The sequence below is a fragment of the Helicoverpa zea genome, chromosome 24, assembly GCF_022581195.2.
Source record: "Helicoverpa zea isolate HzStark_Cry1AcR chromosome 24, ilHelZeax1.1, whole genome shotgun sequence".
NCBI lineage: Eukaryota > Metazoa > Arthropoda > Insecta > Lepidoptera > Noctuidae > Helicoverpa > Helicoverpa zea.
Window position 1 is genome coordinate 8,757,725 of NC_061475.1, and position 16,197 is coordinate 8,773,921.

Here is a 16,197-nt window from a genome sequence, read left to right on the forward strand (position 1 = left end):
GTACAAGAATGTACTCGGAGAACTTTCATGAAATACGAAAGCAATAACGACTAGCTTGTTTATTATTGTGATTGACACAAAATAGTGTTGAATGAAACGAGTTCTAGAGTGGAGACCACGCCTCGGCAAACGTAGTGTAGGACGTCCTCAGGCACGGTGGAGTGATGACTTGCGCAAGACGGCTGGCAGGAGCTGGATGCGAGAAGCCGAAAATCGATCTCAGTGGCGTGCACTTGGAGAGGCCTATGTCCAGCAGTGGACTACGATAGGCTGATGATGATGATGAGTGTTGAATCACCAATTCTATCCTCATTAATATCAGCTGTTACAATAATTTAGCTTTTACTTCTCCATTTTGATAATGGCCTCCATTTTGCTTTATGATGTCACTCGGTATGGTTTTAGTACTGAAAGAAGAAAATAATAAGTGTTACTCATTAAACAAATTATCAGGTACAGTTAATTGCATGGATTCCGTACCGTTATTACCTTTTAAAACATACTGAGATTTTTTATCTATATGTAAGTATAATATGTATACTTATAAAGCATTTGGTATCGTAGGTAATCTATACCAATATGCGGACGTATCTAAAGTTAAAAGTACACAGGTAGTAAGAAAAGACAAAGGCTACTATTTATTAGGATACAGGGAGTTGTTCCTTCGAAACGCGGATGAAATCGTGGGAACAACCAGTAAGTACACCGTAAAATAGATACAAACAGTATTAATATTAATAAAGACAGAGAAATAAAGACGGTAAACTCACTTATTAAATAGCAGATGATTACACAAATTAATAAAAGGAGCTTCAATGAACAGCCACATCGCGAAACTAAGACCTGTCGCCAATGTCAAGTCTCCAAACGTGTCTGTAACCTGTAAAATAAGACAAAATACAATTACATTTAAGTTTGTTAATTAACAGGTGTCACACACACCTTTTAGCACAGATACCTAGATGTGATCCCATTATGAAAAAGAGGCATTATAAAAAAGGTTTTTCCGATTTCGGATCGATTTCGGTTCTAATTTTTATTAGCCTAGTAGATGGCATTGAGTCATTTTTAAAGAATGATGATAAAAAAAAATCGAAGCACTGGTAATATAGGATAGCAAGCTTAATAAGATATGCTTTATGGTATGGTATATGGAAATTTTCTAAGCCATGTTAATCCTTATTAAAAGACTATGTTTGATAATAACATACCATCGCAAGCCCATCAAACGTCATAGGTCCTCGTTTAGCGAAGATCCTCCGTTGTATAAGCAGAGGATGTATCATGTAGATACCGTAGGAGAGACGGCTTAGTGGCGTGAATATTGATTGGCTTAGTAGATCCGGGATAAATGCTGTAAATAAAAATATGGAATTGAAAACATGCCAGAAATCTGGTGTCTTTAAAGCCTTCAAGTGATAGTGATGAGGAGAGCAGCATGCGACACCTACAAAGAAGAAACATAGTGGCTAGTTAAATTCAAAAAAACATCAATGGACCACACCCAGATTTTTTGAGGAGTTTCATGTAGGTGCTAAAATAAAAATAGCAGACAGACAGTACTAAAGCAATAACCAACAATTTGAAACAACATTATGTCTATGCAGAAGACCGCACAAGTTTTCACCAGTAGGTCTAAACGAGTTAACCACCCCAGGTCTATAGGTTAATCAAATAAATAGGCAGATACATAATTAATTCTTAATCCAACAGAATAAATAACTTTTCAAAGTACTTACGAACAATCCCATATTCACAAAGTCCAACAATACAGCAGATAGCCGTCGCCCAAACAACCCTGTTGGTAGCTGCTACCACAGCCGCTTCTAATGGTTCATACTCCTTCAGTAAGTAGTACCAGCCCAATGAGAATACAGACACCATAGATAGGAGGGATACTGCTACTCCTAGTATTGACCAGAACTGTATGAAATAAGAAAAGAAAAATAATTAGATTATATTAAGGTGAGCTTTTGGCTAAATGATCGGCTCCAAGAAACTAGACCGGAGAAGCTTGACAACTAAAAGACTTTAACAACTTAGGTATAGGTACCACTGCGTCGGTGGAGACGAAATGTTTGAACAGCGGAATTCTCTTGGTTATTTCAAAACATAGAATAGCCCCATCGGTCGATCGATCAACGACAAAGCTCTGCTAGGTAAAGTCAGTCAATATCAACAAGTTCCTGGTAACCTACAGAAGCAGATCATTTTTACAGAATACTTAGAGATAAGTATGTCTGACAATCAATGTAGTAGGGGGTATCATGCTATCTTATAGGTTCAAAAGTTCAAATGGTAGTAACTCTACGTGAAACACGAGTATTCAGCTGCATACACTTCCATTTGAACTCAATGGTCATGTTCAAAACTCACCTGAGACACAGTCTTCCTATAGTCATCAGGTTTGTAGAGAGTCATGAGGTAGCCCATGGCCACTCCAACCAGGTAAGCACCAGCGCGGCTGTAGCTCGCCATGTAAGTGTAGCTAACTTCCCAGTAGTCACGATATGTGAGGTACCATTTCCTGAAATAAGATACTGATAAAACAATGGGATAAGGGCAGGAGGATGATGAGCCGCAGCTTTCTGGTTAGCTATTTGGCTGCTTTCAGAGTCTCAAGTTAGCCCACGTTTTAGAAATTACTTAGTACACAGTAAAGCAGCTAGCTTCGAACTCGCATTATGAATTTTGAAGAATCTTGGCTATAAAAGTGTTACGTTTGCTCTTATTGGTAGCTAAATATTATAAATCCATGTAAGAGGCCGTAAGGTAAATTTGAGAAAATTTGAAATAGAGGAACTTAAAAGAATCTAGAACAAAATCTTACCCAACATTAGCAAAATGCACGACCGGTAATCGGAACCAATACGTCAGAACACCTGGAATAATCAGTGACAAGACTGCAGAAGTCCCGAAAGCAGCTAGACCAAGTCTTCTGTCCTTCTTGTAGAAGTAGAAGAGAACTGTCGCCAGGATCCCGAGTTGGTAGTCACATGGTATGTACCAGGTCACCAGATCACACTAGAAAAATGTAAAAAAAATGAAATAACGGATGAATGGTGAAATAGGTCAATGCAACAACAGTTGACAGTATAGGAATGTTTGTAAATGTTTCCGAGGCATTCAATACAGGTGACAAATGACATATGGCTTACGACATTCGCTTGTTTTCGAATTGTACCCAAGTGATCCTTTATAAAAACGACCTTTTTTAGTTTTTTGCTGTTGATTTTTAAACAAAACTACGCCTCGGTTATATTGTATTTTTGTGTATTTTTGTACAAAAACTTTTTCTTTTCTTACCATATCATCAACCCTAGTGCTGAGCATAAGCAAACTCTTCCTCCAAGTCCTGCGACAGACTTCTGGCTCGAACTGACTGAACTGAGGCCAATGGGGACCAGACCCCGTGAAGTCTGACACCGAACACAGGTAGAATATCACCACGGAAAAAGCTCCTATTAATCTGAAAACATTTGCTAAATTAGTTAAAGTATATGCAAAGGAAGAAAATAATATAGCATCAAAAAGATTATAAGACCTCATGAATTTTGGGTTCCTCTTTTTAAAACCATCCCCAATGTTCGAAAAAGTTAGGTACCACGATCTTAAAATACATAGGACCATAAGATTTCGGTCAGTAAAGAAGTAGTAAGTTCCAAAATGACTCATTTCAAAAAGGAGGAAGGTCCTTTGATGATTCAAGACCACAAAAACTTACCTCACATAACGCTTCCACAAAACTACGAATAGATTTTTATTCTTGTAAGAGTTAGCCAAAAGATTTTTTATATACAGTAGACCAGACATCGCGAAGAACGTATCTACCACCACATCTGCATGAAGAAGGAAGCCTGTTGGACCTTCGATAGCCTGAGAACAAGACATAACAACTTTAATCGGAATTACATGGCGTACAATTATTACTAGTTTCCGAAAGTGGTCTTCTACCCGCGTCCCATGGGTATTTACTCTATATACATCAGGACAAAACTACCCAATGGTAAACTGATCTGTCCGGCTTTTATGTAAAAAATGGTATATCAAATGAAATCACTTATTTTGCAGAAAATATGGGTACCTACAAAATAGGAATTATAGGAAAATATGGGTAACATTTATATAGGCAATTTGGTGGACACATTAAACATGGGTTGCTTTTTACCCAGGTGCGGGAAGTATTTACCCCAGAGCGTCGGTGGAACTGTGGTAAAAAGCTAGATTTTCCATAAAAGCGTCACAAACAGAAGATCAGAAAAGTTTTTAAGACCCAACTGGTTTTCCAGTTTAAGGTTTCAAAACTCACCGTATTAAAGTCTCTAGTATTAACAATTCCCAGCATCAGTGCATAGAACAATTCATGTATAGCTATAACAGCCGTCGCCACTATGAACCGTATCCCGTTCAATATTCGAATCTCATGCTTATTCTCCTTCACTAGGTCTGCGTAATTCCTTCTGATGTCGAACGATTCTGTTATTATTGTTTCTGGAATTTTTAATTTTTGGGTTAGACTGTTACCTAATTTAGTTTCTAGATGATACCTAATCGTCTATTGGTTTAAGCATCAGCCTCTAAAGTGTGGAAGTAAGGGTTTGATTTCGGGTTAAGCACCAATGTAACCATACCAGCGTAAATGTGTTAATGTTCTTTCTAAGTTTATCTTGGGCACCAATGACTGAACAAAGGTGAAAGGAAATCAGCTTGAGGAAACGTGGATTTTAATCTAAAATTGCCAATTAACCCTGAACAAGCGTGGTGATTGACGTTCATTCTCTTACCGTATGAGAAGAGGCTCAGCAGTGGAAAAATAAAAAGGCAAATGATAATGAACCACGGTTTAATGCATTAGATAAAGAATAAAACAAATAATCAACTTACGTAGACAGGGATCATCATCCAAACACACTGAAGTCTCATCATTTGGTGTTTGCATTCGATAACATGTTGAAACCACAGCTGTGACTATTGCCAATACTAATATTGTTCTGCAAAATGAAGAAATTGAAATTGAATTTATTGAAAAAATGAAGTCGATGTTTTATGTCACAAAAGCCGACCATTTTATGCACATAAGATTCGATTACCAGCTTTTTTGAGATAAAACGTCTACAGTAACAATTGTATCTCTATATTATGTCGTTGCAGTTTTTAAATCTCTGCAAAAGTTGCAAGTGCAGTTTTGATCAAGAAGTCGCAAGGGACAGTGAAGCTTTTTCATAAAATGTCTTGCTGCCTTTTGTCAAACATGATCTTAGAGTAAATACATGTACTCACATAAAGACATAGAACCCAGCAGTATACGGAGTATTATCTCCAGCAGTTTGGCAGTGATCGACGGTGACGTTGGGCGCGTGGGGTGCGCACGCGGTGACGTCACACATCGCCGCGCCGAGCCGCGCCGCGCCGCGAGCGCCGCACGACGCCGGCACGCATAGTCCCCATACTAGCTCATTCGATGGCAGACCCGATGTTGTCGGAGACTGGGGGTAAAATGGGCTTTATTTTGATAGCAATAACGTTGATTTGGACCTGGACTATAAAGTCTGAAATCACCAACCCGCATTGAGCAAGCGTGGTGGCTCAATACTTCTCCGTGTGAGGAGGCCTGTGCCCAGCAGTGGGACGATAAAAAGGCTATAACAGTAACAGCCTGGTAAGCTTGAATTTTCTTTACAACCAAGATTTTGTCGAACAAAAACGCCTACTTTTTTCATATGTGTTCAATATTATAAAGCTGTAGAGTTGTTTGAATCTCAGAAACTAAGGTCCTGATTTGAAACTAGTCATTTACTATGAAATATTTTTTCATACCCGAATGGTATGCCGGCTATTTTTTTCCCACGAGACGAAGGGGGGATTTCTAGTTATTATTGACACAGATTGCCGAAAACAAAAGCTTTCATTACATTGTGTCTGCCTTATTTTGACAAAAGACGTCTGGCCATTAACAATAGGACAATGTAGACCAAAACTAGTAGTAGATATATAGTTGTTTATATACCGAGTTCAATGACCCTACGGATTAATCCGAATACACAGTTACGTGAAATCAAAAACCTGAATATAGGCCATTGATCAAAATATGATCAAAAACTAGACAAAGGCCCAACAGTATGGTGATATCATCTTATAATAATAAAAAAAAATATTTAAAAAAAGCGTGGGGTGCATAGTGTCAATAGTTATAAATATTTTATTGACAGATATGAGTACAGTGATTTTCATTTCGATAATATCTTAAAAAGCACCCCACGCTTTTTTTAAATATTTTTTTTTGTATTCACACTATTATTCATTTATATTCATTGAAATTTTTAACACTGTTTTCTTAATTTAAATTCATAAAAATTTATTTTCTATTTTTTGGTTCGTTTTTCTATAAAAAGCGTGTTTTTTTAGTTTTTTTTAAACTATTATTTATTTTCTACTTTTTAGTTTGTTTTAAAACTATTATTTGTTTTGTAGAATTAAAATTCTCTTTAGTATACAAAAAATTGTCAATATTACAGAAAACTGCTAAAGATAATTATTGGAAATAAAAATTAACATCGAGTCCTGCCTTATCGACTGTAGAGAAAAATTCTAGAAAATTTTAATTAATTTTCTTACCTTATCGACTATAGATGAAAATTATATCAATTAACAAAAATCATATTTTGCAAATTGAAAAGCCTAGAAGTCGGTGTCTAATGGATGTTACTAAGTTAATTTTGCCACCGACTTCTAGGCCGATGCACCTAAAATTAGTTTTTTTTTTTGCTTTTTAGTGTTTTGGGAAGTTGGTTTAATTTTTTTGTAAAAAGGTTATTTATTTAAAGCTTTACAGTGATATGAATAGTTGTCACTATCCATACAAGTCCAAACGAGGTATTTTACATATTCAATTGTCGAGTTCCCTCGACTTTCTCTGGTCTCCATCATCAGGTCAGCTCCAAACCTTCACCGTTGCAAAGGTCTTGTCAATACAAATAATTTAAGCCCAAACACGAGGTAGTTTACATATTCAGTTGTCGAATTCCCTCGACCCTCTCTGGTCTCCATCATCAAGTCAGCTCCAAATCTTCACAGTTGAATAGTGCTTTTAGGCGTACACCTGAGTGTCAAGTTTTTACCCTATGTATGCCTACAACTTTTGAAGGTTGCCCTCGATTTCTCAGGGTTTCCATCATCAGATCCTGACCTGATGACTATGGGACCAACTGGCAGCTATTCCGAGTCGAACAAAAAAAGAATCACGTAAATCGGTCTATAAACCTCGGAGTAATCGATGTTTATGTGTAACCTCCTCCTTTTTGGGAAGTCGGTTAAAAATGGAATTATTTTATCAAATTATTGTATTGTCATCGGTCCTCAATAAATCTACAAAGTTTGAACGAAATCTGGCCGTTTCAAGTGGGTCAAAATCGCGCCCAAAGAAGTCGGTTACAAACATACAGGTGAAGCTAATAAAAAGCGTGTAAAATCAGATTGACAGTTCGAAAACGTGACATTTACAAAACAGGAGTCACGTGTTTTTCATTTTATAGGTATGTAGATTAAAAAAAAATATGTTTAACCTTTTTCCTCGTATCTGCTAAAATATATTTCACTTTTTTCCTCGTATGTATCTGCTAAGTTTAAAAAAGTTAACATTCTTGTAAATCGTAGTGCGTAAGGTTTTTAAACGTTTCTTAAATTCATATTCTCTTGCATAATCCTACTAATATTATAAACGCGAAAGTTTGTATGTATGGATGTATGGATGTTTGTTACTCTTTCACGCAAAAACTACTGAATGGATTTTAATGAAACTTTACAATAATATAGCTTATACATCAGAATAACACATAGGCTACAATTTGTAAACATATTTTTCGAAATACTAAACCTGCGCAGACGAAGTCGCGGGCACCAGCTAGTAAATAATAAATTGGGGCAAGGGCTAGGGAATTGATGACGATACATAGTATACTCGTACAGCACCAAGTGAGATATAAAATGCCTTGGTCGGAGATGGGCAGCAATCTCCGAAGATAAAATATATCCCACCCTGCGCTCACCAGCACGATTTTTTGTTGTTGTTTTTTCTGTGATGGAAAATCATCAAAAGACCCCTCCCGCTAGGGGTGCAGCGTGATGGCGTGTCTCTTTCTAACGAAAACCCACCATGTTCGTTCTTAAGCCTTTATGTACCGAGTTACCGCGGCCCTGGTACTTAAAGGCCTACGACGGAACACGACGGTTTTTAGTCAGTAAGAGTCTGACACTCCCTCGCCGTTGCTAACCCACAGCGGAAGGGGTCATTTGATGATTTTTGACGTCGTTAAAAAAAGCCCTTTATGTACCAGGGCTGCGATAACTCTTTTGAACAATCCCGCAACCCCGTGTGATAATATACTCACATTGAGATACTCTTCCACAGACCCATAAGGATCATACTGAGGTACAGTCTTCTTGTGATTAGTGAGCGTGAGTCTCGCGACGCAGTACTTGGTCCTGAAGTGAGGATGTGTGCGCAGCCAGGGCGGCTTCAGGCACTGGTCGAAGTTACCGAAGTTCGTCAGCGAACCGAACAGGTTCCCAGTGGGTACCGTGTTGGCGTTCCAAACTGAAATGTAATAAGCTTCAATGTAAAAAAAGTGAAAGTACATGCATTCCATTAAATGTTTAAAGTACAGTTACCCTACAGTTTTCCTCGATAGTTAGATTATCTAACACTTTAGAATGTTGCCCGGGTAACTGAGTTGAGGAGATCAGATAAGCAATCGTTCTTTGTAAAACACTGGTACTCAGCAGCATCCGGTGAGACTGGAAACCGACCCCATCCCCATAGCTGGGAAAATGTTAGGGCGAGTTGATGAACACTGATTATTTTTTTCAAATTACTTAGTTCTGTAGACATTTAGATTAGCACGTTCAAGTTAATATACAAACAAATAATATTTTTAATTTGAAGGTCACTGGGTACGATGCACCATACACGCATCCAATAAATTAGCATTTTAAATGACTGTTTATCGAAGAAAAAACCTTAATTAGCCATAAAATTCTTCTCGGGCTACACGTGATAACATGATATTATTATAATAACATGACTCTAGTCGAGAGTCTAGCAGACTGTCAGACACCTACGCAACAAATTCAGCCGGAAAAGCGAGATAGGCCGTAACTGCCGTGTCCTGTACCATGAAATCATAATCAAAAATCGTTTATTCAAACTTAAGCCCCCAAAACGCTCACCCTTCACCACTTCCTATGTGTTTTGCTGGGAAGAAGAAGTGGCATGTATTTTATGAAAGGAATCAAAGAAATTATTATTTTAAAAGTTTTGATTTGAACTAGATTCAAACCATAATTCAACGCTCAATCACAACCTAAACATGTCATCAAAAAACTAGAAAAATAAGGAAATAATTAAAGTATAATAATTTTGACTAAACATAAAATCCGAATACTACTAAACCGCTATCAAATAAGCCTACGTTTTATCATTTTCCTTAAAGTAGGTACTTTAATTAGATTTTTGATTAGTTTATGAATAAAATATAGATTGCAAATCAAGCTCTTTTGCGATTTAAATACAAAATTCATGTCATTTGCATTTTATGTAAATAGTAACTAAATCTATTAAGATTACAGGCATGTTATTGTTAGCCCAATAATTTAGATTTTGTTTTAATTAGCTTTCAGTTAAACAAATTTTCAGCACCTACTGATTTATTTTACGTATAAAATTGTAACAGGTATATACAGGTTATCAAACTCTTTCCTAAATACCTACTCGTAAAGGCTCAATGATCTGTGAATAACAGCCAAAGCCCTGCTTCCTAAGGCACCAGGGAGTCCAAACTATTTTTGGATCGGCTTCCAGTCTAACCTGCTGAGTACCAGTATTTTACATGAAGCGACTGTCTATCTGATCTCCTCAACCCCGAGTTCCGCCAGTTCCGCCATTATTACACGAAAATCTTATTTATTTGTATTGAACTAACTCCAAGAAGCCCACAGCGTATGGTTCTTGACATTGTGCAAGAGTGTGAGCGTGCTCTGCAAGCATGGCGCTTCCTCGCGCTCCCAGGAGTCTCGCTGCAGTCGCTGCATCAGCGCGTCTATTGACGAGCCCCACTGCGCCAGCTGTGGCGAGGAGTCTGATGATACACTGGCTGTGAGTGCTGTAACAAATAATAATGACGAGTGTTAGGACTTTGGAAAAAGTCGTGGTGACCTAATGGGTAAAGGCAATGCAACTTTTCAAAGTTTGTATGTACTGACTAATTGAAGTCCTAATTAACAGCCGTTTCCAATATTCTAACTTTTTGTTATTATGCTAATATCTGAATTTTCTTAATTTTCCTGGATCTCAAATGACTATTTATGAAATGACAGCAAGAACTTTGGAGTGGGGGTGGTTCCTGGATACTTCTAGGATAAGGACTCTTGTACCCTAAATTGTCGCTGACTTATTTGTCTAAGGTAGGTTGACAGTTTATTTTTCATCATTAAGCCAATCAAACTTTCAGTCAGTCAAGCCGAACTCCTGGTCGTTATAATGTGCTTACTACCAATCATCTACAAACTAATTAATAGGCCTGATCAAACTATCGGCTGACTAAAAGTTTGCAGCGTGAGTGCTCCAAATCTTTAGATGTCACCAACTGCAAGATGCTGGTTGCACAAATAGATTTTTACGACTCCTAGATAATAATCAGAGTCGTAAAAATCAACGTAAATAAGTGCTTACCTATATCTATTCAAAAGTCAAGATGCGCTTCAAATTAATTACGGTAAATCAAATCAAATCAAATCAAATCAAATCAGTTTATTTGCTCTAAACATGGGTGATAATACAATGTTACACAGTATTTATGATGTTAAAATAAGCAGTATAGTCCAACATGTTTTACCTATAAAGGTGTACAAATTAAAAAATTTCATTAAAGTCAAATTAAAATTTAGTCCCAAATAATAATAATAAGTAATCAATGTCATGTTAAGAATAATTATACAGTACAGATTGTTATAACAAATTTAAAATGAGTCATTCAAATAGTCCTTTACATTATAATAACATTTGTTCACTAAAATATTCTTTAATCTTTTTTTAAACAACATTATATTCAACGTTTTTAGTTCTGTTGGTAATTTATTATATATGTTGGGACCCATGCAAAAAATACTCTTTCTCATGAGCTCTGTCTTTGATCCATGAATTCTTAATCTAGTGTTATCTCGCCGGTTCCTGACTACTGTATCAGATAATCGTGGGAATAATTGAGGATTTTTTTTAACAAATAGTGCGATTTCCAGAATATATATCGACGGAAGCGTTAGGATTCTGTGTTGCACGAAATATGGTTTGCAGCTATCTGTTGTACAAATTCGAAACATAGATCGTATGCATCTTTTCTGTGCTTTGAAAACTTGCTGAAAATCAGGTGAGTTAGCCCAAAATATGATTCCATATCTCAACAATGATGCAGCTATTCCATGATATGCCATAATGATAGAATCAGTATTGAGAACATGAGCTAGTTTATACAGTGCATACGCGGAACTGCTTATTCTTTTGGTCAAGTTGTTAATATGTGGTTTCCAGTTAAGTTTTTCGTCAATTGTTAAGCCTAGAAATTTAACGTCATGAGTTTGAGTTACTAATGTACTTTCATGAAATATATTAAAGTCAGATAAAATAGTAGGTCTTTGCGAAAAATGAATGATATTAGTCTTATTTAAATTAATTCTTAAATTATTAGTGTGAAGCCATTTAATAATCGAATTAAGTGATTCAGTTACGTCATTTTTATATGATTTTTTATCCTTACATGCTATGGCAACTGTGCTATCGTCTGCAAAGAGAGACATTGGGTGAATTGTCGCTTTTGGGAAGTCATTTATATAAATAATAAATAACAATGGACCAAGAACACTTCCTTGGGGCACTCCAAAACTAGGCATACGCTCATCTGATTTAAAGATTTCTTCTCTCTTTGTGTTTATATTTATTCTTGAAATGACTGTAATTTGTTTGCGATTGGTTAAATATGATTTTAAAAGGTCTAAAACGTTGCCCCTAATTCCGTAAGTTTCAAGCTTGTCAAGTAAAATACCATGGTCAACATAATCAAATGCTTGTGTTAGGTCACAGAAAATTGCACAAATCGGGTTAGTTTTGTCAACGTTTTGCATAATATTTTTCAAAAAGTCATGTATGGCTAAGTTAATGCTCTTTTTTTGCCTAAACCCTTTTTGTTCAAGACTAAGAAGATTAGATTTCTCGAAAAATCTATTAATTTCCGTATAAATAAATTTTTCAAATATCTTCCCAATAATAGGCAACAAATTTATTGGGCGATAAAATTCCATTAATTCTCGGTTTTCTTTTTTAAATAAAGGCTTTACTAATGCAATTTTTAAATCATTAGGAAAAGTGCCCGCGGAAATGCACAGGTTAAGAATGTGACTCAGATGGTGGCAGATATCGTCATTCACATATTTGATTACTTTTGTCACGATTTCGTCATATCCCGCACTATTGCTATTTTTTAACTCTTTTATTATTTTATGTATATCACTAGGTATGCTAGGGTTCATAAAGAGTGAAACAGTATTTTTATTTATTAGGGACGTAACATTTGTGCTGCTGTTATTGGAAGGAATAATTTTGTCAATAAAATAATTATTAAATGCATTTGCTATTTGCTTAGGATTAGTGATTGTTGTATTTCCCAATTTTATTTTGTCGATGGTATTATTTGGTATATTAAATCTAGATTTATTTATTATTTGCCAAGCTGTTTTGATTTTGTTCTGAGATGTTTTTATTTTGTAGTTATTTTGTGCTCTTTGTGTCAATCTTATTATTTTGCGGAATAACTTTGAATATTTTATGTAGCTTACCTTATTAGTATTTGTCGGGTTTTTCCTAAGAGTTTCTAACAACTCTCTTTTTTTCTTGCTACATGTTTTAATACCCCGTGATACCCATTTAGTTTTCCGAATCACCTTTATCGTACTAAGACGGTAAGGAAAGCATAAGTCATACAACAATTTGAAGTCTCCCATGAAGGCTTTATATGCACAGTTAGGGTCATTAGTTTTGTATATATCCGAAAACGAGAGGCTAGCTATATAGGATTTAAATTTTCTCATGTTTTCTGTACTGAAATCTCTACGTTTTGATCGCCAAATATCAATAACACATTTAGTTTTAATAGGGCATTTTAAAATTTGCGCTGTATGGTCCGATAAAGCAAATTCTAGCACTTCCGTCTTGCAGGTTTGTCGAAAATTGTGAGCAAAATTATCAATGCATGTTTGAGACTTTAATCTTGTCGGTTCCTTCAGTGCTAATTGGAAATTAAAGTTTAGCAGCAAATATTCTAAGTTTCTAGTTACATTATTAGTTTTTAACAAGTCGATATTGAAATCTCCCGCTAAAACTATATTAGTTAAGTTTAATTTACACAACAATGTCAATAATTTCTCTAATTTACAGAAAAATGTATTTAAATTATCAGGTTTTGGAACTCTATAGATACATACAATGACCATTTTATAATTAACAAGATTTACGGCGCAACATTCAAATATACCTGATACAGATAGCTTGTTTATTTCTGGTAAATTTTTCCAATGCAGTCCATTCTTTACTAATATACAGGCTCCGCCTCGCCTGCTTTCAAGCCTGCTAAAGTTGGTGGCCAGTTGAAAGTTAGGTATATTCAAATTGTTTTCTTGGCCTTTCATCATAAAGTGCTCTGTGATGCATAATATATCTATGCTAGAATTTCTGTTCGAAAGTTCATCTAAGCATATGGTTAATTCATCTGTTTTATTTATAAGACCAGCTATATTCTGATGCATTATATATAAATACTTATTTACGAAAAAGCTGGGTTATAGTTTCATTAAGTTTTTGTCCTTGTGTGTCCATACGATTGAATAATTCCATGTCAATTAATATATTTTGCATGATTTGGTCGTAAATAATTCTTATTCCATACTTGTTTATTTTTCCCGTTATGTAGGAAAACATCTCAAGTGTAAGGTCACGATTACTGTCAAAAATATATACGTTATCTTGATTTTCTAGTGCTAAGTATAGATAATTGGAAAACATCTCCACTTTGTAGTTATATATTTGTGCTCCTGTTATATAAGTTGGGATACAGACAACAATATTCGTGAAATTGATTTTTTGGAGTGTCTTCTTCAGTTCATTTATAGTGTCTATATAATTTTCCTCTCGTATGTCATTTTCGCCTATGAAAAGTATGCAGTAGTCATATATAGTATAATTTTGTAATTGCTTTTCTATATTACAAAGAAGCATTTTTATCGTACTATTAGGTATTATGTAGTGGTAGTATTGACAATAGTCAGAAAAAACGTCTTCTATTAACGGTAGTGTCCCTTTCGTTATGTTGCTGCTTAATATACATATTTTATTCTTATAATTACACTTTTTTGCGATAGTTGGCTGTTCAATATTTTGAGATATAGACTTATCGATGTGATCCACTGAGTTGCTGCTAAATGGTTAGTAATATTACAAAAGCAGGTATGTCTGTCATGCTTTCTCACTAAAACCACTGAACTGTTATTGACAAATTTTAGTTACATTTAAAATACATAGTTTAGAGCTTTTTTTTTTTTTTTTATCGACGTAAAATCATCAAATGACCCCTCCCGCTGTGGGTTAGCAGCGGTGAGGGAGTGTCAGACTCTTACTGACTAAAATCGTCGTGTTCCGTCATAGGCCTTTTATGTACCAGGGCCGCGGTATCTCTTTCGAACAACCCGCAGCCCCGGCAGGCCTTGGCCCTGCTGGGCCCCGCTGGGGTTGCTGACGTCTCTTTGAGGAGCGCGTGGAACAACGCGCGCCGTCGACACGGGTCTGTCGTCTAGGAAGACAGAGGGACGATGAGCCACCCGAACTCACCGCCCACAGACCCACGCCTACGGTGGCCGGGAGTCATCTCGCGACACCCGGCGCCCATGGTGTCTACCTGGTCCAGCGCGGCGGCCGGGATGAGAGGTGCGAACTCTCTGGCGTTCCGCCTCCTCCTTCTCGAGCATGACCGCTTCGCAGAAGGAGGCGACGGCATCCCATTCCCTCTCGCCCCGGACCATGGCCTGAACCAGGGCCGGACGCGAGAGGTCGCCGCCGCCCAAAGCCTCGACGAGGACCCGGCGGTGCCCTTCCCATGCGGGGCACACCTGGACTGTGTGGTCCACCGTGTCCTCGGGGCTGTTCGCACAACATAGTTTAGAGCTTAAGAAAAGATATAAGGTAGGTACTTTTGTTGTGTGAGGGAACTACTTCCCTAGGTACTCGTGTTTTTCCGAGTGATAAAGGCTATATTTTATCCGAATACGAGAAGAAGTTTCCCAGTTCGCAGGGGGAACCGCGGGAAACAGCTAGTTAATACAAAATTTGCTGAATCATTTACTATGTAAGTATAGAAAAAAAATGTAAATCATAGTCATTATGCGTCATAAAATAAGCAATATACTTTGCTGAGGTGCCTCGCCTATATCTAGAGAGGCTCTCTTTAGGCAGCTGGATTAAAGGGCTTGTTAAACATACATAGCTCTTCAACAATTGGATAAAAGACGGTACCCACTCCTGCGTGCTCTTACGTATATCGAAGGATTTTTCTCTAGAACCCTGACCTTCCAGTCGGTGTTCATCATATAATGTATTTTTATGCTGAGGGAACCCAGTGGTCTCAGATGCGACGCATGTAAACTACTATGCTCAAAAATAGATTAAAAAAAAAACAGTTAATAAAATAGATTAATGGACTTTATGAATGGAACACTGAAATAATTTTTCAAATCGATCTTCCTGAGATTTAATTAAATAATATAGGGAAGTATTTTTTCTAAAGTCTTCATCTTACATTAGATTTTTTTCTGTTTCAAACTCAAAAAAAAATTAAATTACAGTGATGAATCAGCACTTTTCGAACGTCAAATGTTTCGAATGTCGTGAGTGCGTTTGTAAACATAAATCACACATCCGAACCAAAATTATAAAAATCTCGTACGGAATCGAACCAGCGATATCGCATAAATCCCAGCAACCGATGCAATCGACCGATAACTATACTTTTCGTAAAGATTTAAATTATTTAAGTTAAGCAACATTTTGAAAATTGGCACGAGAATCCCATTTGACCCTTAAAGTCCCTTCACCATTTCTTTAGG

At 36.6% G+C, this 16,197-nt stretch overlaps 1 protein-coding gene across 1 annotated transcript; it reads right to left on the reverse strand.

The window, feature by feature from the left end:
* Positions 1-729: 729 nt before the first annotated feature.
* LOC124642195 (nose resistant to fluoxetine protein 6-like) lies at positions 730-10,167 on the reverse strand (the record flags this gene model as incomplete). Its single annotated transcript, XM_047180506.1, has 12 exons — positions 730-880; positions 1,212-1,354; positions 1,740-1,923; positions 2,377-2,527; positions 2,831-3,024; positions 3,307-3,469; positions 3,725-3,876; positions 4,310-4,491; positions 4,885-4,991; positions 5,281-5,486; positions 8,388-8,593; positions 9,978-10,167. Coding segments are annotated over 12 exons (1,992 nt in total), but the record flags the coding sequence as incomplete, so codon positions are not given.
* Between the last annotated feature and the right edge of the window lie 6,030 nt (positions 10,168-16,197).